Here is a 10,594-nt window from a genome sequence, read left to right on the forward strand (position 1 = left end):
CATAAAATACTCAGTGTAGAACACAAACTGTAATATGAGGTAATGATTTTTAAGTCAAGAGTTAAGTGTAAAAAGTGGTCCCTAACTTCTTCCCAGTTAAGTTACTCAGAACAGGGGAAATCTAGATTTATGAATCAAATACAATGGGGATTATAGAAGGTTTGGGCCAAAATAGAAAAGCCTTGGTGATTCTAAGTACTAGATGGTTCCCCAAAATTGAATTCATACTTAATGTTCAGGAATGGCTCTACAGGGGTGGGCACAAGTAGATTTACAGTTGAGTATGCAAGACTTTATTCTTATAGTATTATTTTTGTATTTTCCATATGAACAACTGTAAACCTACTTGTGCCCACCCCTGTATTGAAATACCAATAGTAGTAAAGACTTGGTTAAACTAATCATGTATTTTGTATTCTCTTAGGACTCAAAATCCTAGACACTGCATACTCTCTAGAGAGGTCATAACTGTATCTTTTCTACCTCTTGCTGTTAGTGTTTAGTTGAAGCTAGATACCTGATATTCAACTTATTTTGTTAGACTTACAGTTTCCATCCTTTTACATTAACAGACTTCAAGTAATTGTGCCCTAGTTTGCCCTTGAAATTTTTTCCATTTACAATGAACAGGTCCTGCACCCAAACCATAACATACTTGTGTAACTAACTTTCATTCTTTTGGACCTCTTAAGAAACTTATTTCACACATTACAAAGAAAAGCATCCTTAGAAAGCTATATATTCACTGCCCAAATATAAAAACACAATAGTGGAGGAAAAATTAAACTTTATTTATTTTTTAAAACAAAACCACTAGGAAAATGTATCACAGTCCTGAAACAGCAAATAGAAAGGATACCATTTCAAGTAATAAGTTGGTAAAAAGACAAGGTCCTTATCAAAACAGTAAGGTACCAGAGCTGGGGTTGGAACACTGCATGTTGCAAAGCCCCCAGGCGAAAGTGGTATTTGGTAATGGGTGTGGGTGTGGGTGGGGCGCAGCTCCTCTTTTGCTCTAAAGGAGCCACAGTTCACCTGAGTTGCTTACTTTTTCTACCTTAACCTTCCTGTTACCAAAGGACTGCCTGAGTAGGGCTCTATTATTTCAGGGGGCTAAGTAAGCAATACTGCCTTTAGGTTTTATTCCTGAAAACCAGTTTATTTCCAAATCCAATACTTCATAACTCTCTTAATTAAGCAGTCAACAGTTCCTCTTTCATTGTTCATTCCTGGATATTGGTATATAGCACAATCAAAATCCCCTTTTCCTTCAAGGTAGAGTACCATTGCAAGATTGTCCTGTTATTCTGCTGCAGACAGGCTTAGGGCCCATGACAGCAGCTAGTGAGAAGGAAGGTCTGCTTCCCATACCCAGTGTGACATTGCCTCTCATGTTTTTGGAGGATCTCCAAGCTGAAAGATGTAATGAGTGAGAATTTAAGAAGTATGCACTTAAATCCATCTTGATGGACAGAAACAGATATCCAAAGGAATCTTTTAAAGTTCTTACCTAAACTACCTCTTCCAACTCCACATCTTAAATCAACTTTATGCCCTCATATATAAAACAAAACCAAGCAAAACAAATATCCAGAAACTGTTCTTCCCCTTCTAGATCAGTGACCTCATGGATTTTGTTTAACAGCTTATGAAAAATGGTGTGGTGATGCTTCTGGTAAACAGGATGTTGGCAACAAACAGAAACACCTCTCCTCACATTCCACTAGATCACTGGCAGGTTAGAGGAACCTGTCAGCCTGTAAGTACTTCAGAGGGCACTGGCTTGTTTTGAAGGAAATACCTGCTGCCAGGATAAGCATTTGCCACATAAAATTTAGGCTCTCAAAAACTCTCCAACCCAAATTATAGCACCAGTTTCTTTCTATTTCACTTTCTAGGATTAAAACACAAAAGAATCAGTGTCCAGAGGCAAGTGACACACACTTTAATCTTGCTGCCATCCTTAATTACTTCATTCATAAACTTTATAAAAGACCAAAATTATCATTCTTCATTTTAAATAGGTTCCTGCCTTCAGCCTTAATGGCCAATAGCAAAGGCTTCTATTTATGAATGGATGAAAGAGACTCCTTCATCTTCTTGGTCATGGTTGGAATGAGGTTCATATGGTCATCTACACACTTGGTTATGCAACTCTCCAGCTGCCGCTTCACCTGAAGCTCTTTGCTCCCTGCATCTATTGAATCTTTGGCTTTGTCATTGCAATGCATGGTGCACCGGGCCAGGCGGTCCTGTGGCAAGGAAGAGGGTAGAGAAGTCTGAGAAGCTGGCCTTCATTTAACAAGCGCTTATCATGTACCAGGTCCTGTGCTACATACAGTTAAGTCCTCAATGTCATGGAACTGCGGCAAAATGATGTATAATGAAACCAAATTTACTATAGGTTGATTGATATAAAAGAGTTAAGTTCCTATGGTATCTTGTCAATGTTATAACAAAAACATCCTATTTGAGGATCTGCTGTGTTTTGGCTTGACATGTATTATCTTGATGAATTAAAGAGACACTAGTAAAATTAACCAAGATTATCCTGACTGAAGCAGAGGGTGGCACCAGGAGGGCCCAGGTAAAGCATTACTAGAAAGCAGGTGAGTGACAGAATTGTACAGAAGCCTCTTTCAGGAAGTGAGAAGTGATTAAAGGCCAGTTACTCAATTACAGAAAGACTTACATATTATTATTTAATGTCTATCCTAGCTATAGAAAAACACTCAATAATTACTCATTGACTATGTACTATGTGCCAGGTATACTTCTTTTTTTAAAAAAAGATTTATTTATTTTTAGAGAGAGGGGAAGAGAGGGAAAAGGAGAGGGAGAGAAACACCAATATGAGAGAGAAACATCAATTGGTTGTCTCTTGTAGGTACCTTGACTGGGGATTGAACCTGCAATTCAGGCATGTGTGCTGACTGGGAATCAAACCTGCGAACTCATGCTCTGTGGTATGATGCCCAACCAACTAAGCCACACAGGTCAGGACTATGTGCCAGGTACTCTTCTAATGGGGAATATAGCAACAAGTCAAACAGATGAAGTTCTTACCCTCATATAACTTATATTCCATAAGGGAATACAGACCAACAGAATAAACAAGTGGAGATGTTGAGGAACTTGCTGGATATATGAATTTGGAGATCAGGAGTTAAGTTGGTCTAGAGATATGAATGTAGTTGTTGTCAGCATATAGATGATAATTATAACCATGAGACTAGAGAACTAGATAGAAAAGAGAAAAGGTTCAAGGACAGCCCTGGGCACTCCAATATTCAGAGGTTGGAAAGGGGAAAAGCCAGCAAAGGAAGTCATAAACGGATGGCTAGGAAGAGAGGTAGAAAACCAGAAAAGTGAGGCATCCCGGTAGGCAACTAAATAATTTTTCAAGGAGGGGGAGAGTAATACACTGTGTGAATGATGCAGAGAGGTTGAATACGATGAGGAATGAGAAATGACCACTGGATTTAGTCCTAGGAGAGGAATGGCAAGAGCAGTTCTGGCACAGTAGAAGAGTAAGTCAGATTGAAGAGGACTGAAAAGTGAACAGAGGGAGAAAAGTTTTTCAGCAATTTAAGAATCAAAATTTCAAAAACCCTAGTTAGGTGTCAAAATAAACACAAAGAAACCCTTTGGAGTTCCATGATTTTGGAGAAGTTATTCCTGTCAGTAATTTTTAAAGAATTTTGTATAGCAGGATGTAAAAATGTATCACATTAGATACAATTTTTCCATGTAAACAGAATCTCAGTCTATGAAAAACTGCTTCAGAAGTGGGTCCTGCTTCCCCAAGTTCCAGAAAAGTTACTCAGAAAAAGAGTAAAAAGAAGTTGTGGCTACCTTTTGCTCCAGACTGGGGTGGGGGTTGGGGCTCTTACTGACCTCAGGAGGGCTAGTGAGGCAAGCATCGGGGAACGCTTCATGTAAATGACTGCTCTTTAGTGACATGGGGCTATCCTCTGGGTATAGCAAGTAGGGGCAGTCCTGGGTGGGTAGGTCCACAAAATGATGATAGGATCTTGCTCTAATCTGTACCCTTTTAAGACTAGCTTCTTCCACCTTCCTGGGGATTCTGCTATATATATATATACTTTTTTTTTTTTCTATATTGTAACTACAGAAAAAAAACCCATAAGGCTCTTGGTCATGAACTCCCTTGGTAACTCATTATTTCTAGGGAAATACTTGCAGTACTCAATCTCCAAAACTTTTCCAAAATTTCCAACTCTGTGAAGACTAGTTGACCACAGCACTATAACCAATGTTAACAGAATCAAAACACTAAAGCCCAGAGTTTTGTAACAAATGTTTGTCGCCTGCAAAAGAGCAAAACCAAGGACTGGAGTCCTCTGTCTGGGATGTTCCTCACCTGGAACTTCTCCAACTCGCTGGTAACCAGAGCCTGGGCTTGAGCCAGAGGCGCGTGGCAGCGCTCAATGCACTGGTGCACCTGCTGCATGGACGCCTGGCTGTCCTCACAACAGCCAGCGCTGCACCGGAACATGAGGCCCTGGTGAGGGAGGGCAGAGAGAGAGAGGTCAGAAAAGGAGAGCCCCAGGGAGAGAGATGACCATGGAGTGCTACAGGGGTTGGGAGGAGTGTCTACATATTTGTGCCTCTCCTTAGACTAGACATCAGGACCGTAAGACCATGAATGGGAAAATTATCCTCAGTGCGTCGCAGTGTTTCATGGTCTTCTTTTTAGCTCAGTGACACTTGTTGCCTACAGGGTTGGGTGGACGGAGAAGGTGGCGGTGGGTCAGATGAAGCCAAAATCTGGGTTTAGAGGTCAGTAATCTAGTAATCTATGTTCCACAAGGGGGCAACCCATCAATGACAAGGGACACTACAAGGGAGACAGGACCAAAAGACACAAAACGCTTACGGTATCAAAGCGCAACAGCATATAAACCAACGCTCTGTAACGCGAAGAACTGGGCGTGAATGACCTGGCCATTTAGGAGGCAGAGCATTTTCGCCTTTCTGGCCCTTCGCCTTGGCCATGCTCTTTTAGCGTCGGCCTGCTCACCTGCGGATGGGGCCTGGCAAGAAGGGAAGGTGGGGGAGACCAACGCCTTACACCAGAGGCTTTCTAGCTCTGATCCGGGGGTCCCCGCTCACCCTCGTGCTGGTCTGGGTGATAAAGGCCCTGAGTGCGGCGAGGACGCACAGATTTCATCCGCTCAGCCCTAGTTCCAGAGTTTCTGTCTGAAGGTAAGCCCTGCTTCCGAGGGTGCTGCGGCTACCCCAGGGACGCCCCGACCGGGTTCTGCCGGGAGGGGGGGCAGCGGCGCAGGACACCGCGCGGCGGCTGCGGGAAAGGATCGGGAATCGTGGAACAGGGCCGGGAACGCCGGACCGCCGCGTTCTCCCAGAATCGGCTCCCGCCCGGCTACCTGCATCTTCCGGATATTCTCTCTTTCCAGACTCTTCACCATGGAGTCCACTGCCTCCTGCACCCGAAGCTGTTGCAGGTCCGCCATAGCGACCCCAGGGTGCAACACGCCGCAACGGAGCCCACATGGACTCCGGGCCCAGGTCCGCCCCTTCGCCGCTGGCTTTCTGGATCACCGAAGCCTGTTCTTCCTCCTGCCCACGCGGCCGCCTGGCGTCCGAGAGGAGCAACTGCACGCCTGGCAGCCGTTGTCCCGCCTTCCACTCGCTCCCTCCTCCCACCGAGTCCCCTCCCCGCCCTCCCGCGCTGGAGTTGAGTAACCCGCCTTAGCCGCCTCCAGCAAGGGAGGGCTTGTTCACCTGGTCTCTGCACAGCTACCTTGCACGCACTGCTATTGCCTTTCTTCCTCCCCTCCCTTCTTTCCTTTCTTCCTTTTAACTCTTAACACATATTTAATACGTATAATTAACGTATAGAAAAATGCTCAGACCTTAGGTGTACAGATTGATGAATCTTAACAAAGCTGTTCTTTCCCAGTCTCTGTCCTTTCTCACCCTACACCCTCACCCCTTACCCCAGGTTTTCTGCTTTCTGTCACCACAGGCTACATTTTCCCTTTCTAGAATTTTATATACAGGGTAGGCAAAAGTAGGTTTACAGTTGTTTATATGAAAAATAATATAATAATACAAGAATAAATTGTGTTTCACATACTCACAACTCTTAAGTCTTTTGTTCACCCATATATATATAATTCAGTATGTACTCTTTTTGTGTCTGACTTCCTCACCTAGCATAAACTATTGAGGTTCAGCTGTGTTGTTGATTTCTGTTTGTTGGGGAATGATAGGCCATTAAATGGACATAGCACAATTTGTTTTTACATTCCCCTGTTGACATTTGGGTCGTTTTCAGTTATTACCCATTATGAATAAAGTGGTGACTGTAAACATTCTTGAGCAAATCTTTTGTAGATGTAGATTTCCATTACTCTTGGGTAAATAGCTCAAAGAGGAATTGTTGGATTGTTGGTAGATGTATATTTATGCATTCATTTCTAATAAAATATTATTAGCCTCAAAGGCAACACAGAGGTTACAGATATTCAAAGGATGATGGAGCACTTATGTGCCAGCAACAGCGAACTGTTTCTGAGCTTCTGGAGCAGTTCTATCTGGAATACCTCACCTTTCACCCTCAACTTTACGATCCAATGCATTCACATAGTAAACTCATATTGGGCCTTTGGCTGGGCAGTTCAGTTGGTTAGAGTTGTCCCATATACCAAGGTTGTGGGTTTGATCCCCAGTCAGGGCACATACAAGAAGCAACCAATGAATGCATCAATAAGCAGAACAACAAAATTTTTGTTTCTTAAAAAAAAAAAAAAATCAATAAATTGAAAAAATAACCACATATTGGGCTGTTGTTAGACATGAGCTAGGTGGAGGTAGGAGTCCACAGGGGAGCATTAGTGAAGGTGAAGGGGGAAGACACAGGCAATGCTGGAAGAGATGTGCTATAGGGGGTTGTCCAGGGCTAGCAAGAAGGAGGTGATCGGTCAGGTGCTTCTGAAAGCTGTCTTACAGGAGATGAGTACATGTTTGCCTGGCACACGAGAGATGAAGAGAATGCCATGTCAGGCATGAGGAGCTGTTGTGAACAAAACAGAGTGTGAAATAGCTTGAAGATTTGGGAAAGCCAAGTGATTCTGCGGACTTGGAACGGAGAAGAAAAGGAGTGGGGAGACACAAGGAAAGGGTCTCTGACATTGGACTTTAGGCATTTGCTGCCATTGGGCGCTAGATGGAAGAAGAACTCTGGATTGAGGGCATGGGGAGGTTTGACCCAACCTACCATCCTTTGAAGAAAGCTGCTTTTTGGATGGACCTAGAGGGTATTATGCTAAGTGAAATAAGTCAGAGAAAGACAAATACCATGTAATTTCACTTACCTGTGGAATCTAATGAACAGTATAAATGAACAAACAAAACAGGAATTGAGAACAGAAAGTACACTGTAGGAAATGTAGTCAATAATATTGTAATAATTATGTATGGTGCCAGGTGGGTCCTGGAAATATTAGGGGAACACTTTGTTAACCACTATGCTATACACCTGAAACTAATACAAAATAATATTGAATGTAAATTGTAATTGAAGAAAATAAAAATTAAAAAAGAAAAAGAAAGCTGCTTTCTTCAAGCACCAGGCTCTCTCTAGTCCAAGTGCTGGTAAAAATCCCTGGACACTGCTGTTCAGGGTCTGAGACATCCTTCCCACTTCAAGCCAGAGTAGAGGTGGTTCCAACAGCCACTGGAATCAGGGTGACATCAGCTATTATTACAATGTGCCAGGCACTGTTTTAAGTGCTTTACATGAATTATGTAATTTAATTCCCACAACAATCCTCTGAGATAAGTACTTTGTTATTCACATTTTTCCCACTCAGGAAGAAAACTGAAGCCTATGGAGGTGAAGCCACCTACCAAAGTTTGCACATTTAGAAGCATGAAATGGTGGCACTAGACTTCCAACCTGAATAAGCTGACTCCAGACTTTAGAAGTAGAAAACTCTTTCATGACTTATGTAATGCTTATACTTATGTCTCCATAAGTTATTTTTTTCTTCATAATAGCACATTCTAAAACTCCTCATTTCCCCCCTTATTCCTTATGTCAGACTGAATCTCTTCATCAAGTCCTACTTATAGGAGCCTGGTTAAAATTAATTTAAACTTCCTTGAGTAATGCAGCCTTGCTAATTTGTGTATATGCAATAAGTGGTTCTTTAGTATTAATGAAAAAATGATTCTCATTGCAGCTGACTTTGGAAACCAAATGGGAATTATGGTAGAATCAGATTTTAATATCATTTTAGGAAGTTCAGATAACTGTTTTCATACTTGTATCCTGGTGCTTTGGGAATAGGAAATGAGGTTTTGGAGTCTGAGATCTTGTTTGGCTCAAGGCATGGGTGACTCGCTGGGAACAGGGCAGGATCCTGGGTGGTCAGTTATTTAGTCTGGATCCCTTCCTCCCCTCCCCTGCTGCCATGCTGTACACTCAGATCCTGGGGTGGTGGTGTGTGTGGCCCAAAAGTGGATGGAATCCTCTCAGCTATTCTGCCAGAGACAAATAATGGCACTAGATAGACCAGGACTCTTTCTCACTAACTTAAATTCAGACATGGGTATTATAAATGGGGCCTGGAGTCCTGGGATGATAAAAGGAAGAGATGTTTACTTATTGCTGCCACCTTGTCTAAACTTCATGTTAGCAGTGGGCGACAGCCAGAAATGCAGATACACCAACTTTGGTTGAAGAGTTCCTGATGAACCTTTATGGATCAAAGTCATCATCTGAAATGCAGTTCTTATGTTAATACTTCCCAGTTATGATATTCCTTGATACATTAGGAAGGCTTGAAGGGAAAAAAATTCCCAAGCAAAGAACACCATTTTTTAAAAAAAGGACATTTTATTGATTATACTGTTACAGTTGTCCCAATTTTTCCCCCTTTGCCCCTCTGTCCAGTACCCTCCTTCCCTTCAGCAATCCCCCCACTTAGTTCATGTCCCTGGGTCTTTGGCTTCTTCATTTTCTATATTGTTTTAACATCCCCCTGTCTATTTTGTACCTACCAATTATGCTTCTTAATCCCTGTATCTTTTCCCCATTTCTTCCCCTTCCCCCTCCCAATTGATAACCCCCCAGATGATCTCCATGTCTTTGATTTGGTTCCCATTCTTGTTTGCTTATTTCATTTTTGTTTTTTAGATTCAGTTATTGATAATTGTGAGTTGGTTGTCTTTCCACTGTTCATTTTGATCTTTTTTTTCTCAAATAAGTCCCTTTAACATTTTGTATAATAAGGGTTTGGTGATGATGAACTCCTTTAGCTTTACCTTGTCTGGGAAATACTTTATCTGCCCTTCAATTCTAAATGATAGCTTTGCTTTATGGAGGAATCTAGGTTGTAGGTCCTTGCCTTTCAACACTTTGAATACTTCTTGCTAGCCCCTTCTTGCCTGCAAAGTTCTTTTTGAGTAATCTGCTGATAGTCTTATGGGAACTTCTTTGTAGGTAACTCTCTGCTTTTGTCTTGCTGCTTTTAAGATTTTTTCTTTATATTTAACCTCTGGTATTTTAATTATAATGTGTCTTGGTGTGGTCCTCTTTGGGTCGAACTTGTTTGGGACTCTCTGGGCTTCCTGAACTTGTATGTCTATTTCCTTTGCCAAATTTGGGAAATTTTCCTTCATTGTTTTTTCAAATAAGTTTTCAATTTCTTGCTCTTCCTCTTCTCCTACTGGCACCCCTATGATTCAGAGGTTGGTATGTTTAACGTTGTCAGAGTTTCCTAATCCTCGTTTTTAATTTCTTGTTTCTTCTTTCTGCCTGGGTGAATATTTATTTCTTCCTTATGTTCCAAATCATTGATTTGAATCCCAGCTTCCTTCCCATCACTGTTGGTTTCCTGTACATTTTTCTTCATTTCACTTTGTATAATCATCACTTCTTCCTTTATTTTGTGGCTGTACACAATCATTTTTCTGAGCATTCTGATCATCAGTGCTTTGAACTCTGCATATTATTGGTTGGCTATCTTTGTTTCATTTACTTCTTTTTCTGAGGTTTTATTCTGTTCTTTCTTTTGGGCCGTATTTCTTTGCCTCCTCAATTTGGCAACCTCCTGTGTTTGTTTCTGTGTATGAAGTAGAGCTGCTTTTACCCTCTGTCTTAGTAGCATGACTTATGTAGAAAAGATACCTGTAAATTGTGTGGAGCGGAGCCTTAGGTAGTTGCCAGGGTGGGACAACCTGCTTCATCGCTTTGTAGCTCTGTGTGTGTGTTGTGGGGAGGGGTTGCAGAGGGTAAAATGCTGCTGCCTGGCTTCTGGAGGCCTGCTAGGCACTCACCTTGCTTCTAGTCACCTCATCCACCTCCCGTATGTGATTGGTACTGTCTGTTCTGCTGCCGCCACTGCCACTGCCTCCTCTCCATGCTGCACTGCCTTTCCACCTCATTTCCGTGACTCTGCCCCACCTACCCGTCTGGATAAATGTGGTTTCTTTAAATTCTTGGTTGTCGGACTTCCACATGGCTTGATTTTCTGATGGTTCTGGGTGTTATTTGCTTTTGAGATCTGGTTGTAATTCTATGGCTGCACGAGGAGGCAAA

At 42.2% G+C, this 10,594-nt stretch overlaps 1 protein-coding gene across 1 annotated transcript; it reads right to left on the reverse strand.

Annotated features, from left to right (window-relative positions):
• Nucleotides 1–1,922: 1,922 nt before the first annotated feature.
• Nucleotides 1,923–5,637, reverse strand: TIMCC (TIM double twin CX3C motif chaperone). Its single transcript, XM_090281488.1, has 3 exons — nucleotides 5,412–5,637; nucleotides 4,385–4,525; nucleotides 1,923–2,252 (listed from the first exon to the last, which is right to left on the reverse strand). Exons 1-3 carry the CDS (start codon nucleotides 5,496–5,498, stop codon nucleotides 2,064–2,066), a joined length of 417 nt encoding a protein of 138 aa, XP_090137614.1. The 5' UTR covers nucleotides 5,499–5,637; the 3' UTR covers nucleotides 1,923–2,063.
• Between the last annotated feature and the right edge of the window lie 4,957 nt (nucleotides 5,638–10,594).

This window comes from Furipterus horrens, unplaced genomic scaffold (assembly GCF_987537825.1).
Source record: "Furipterus horrens unplaced genomic scaffold, mFurHor1.1.pri manual_scaffold_6, whole genome shotgun sequence".
Lineage (NCBI taxonomy): Eukaryota > Metazoa > Chordata > Mammalia > Chiroptera > Furipteridae > Furipterus > Furipterus horrens.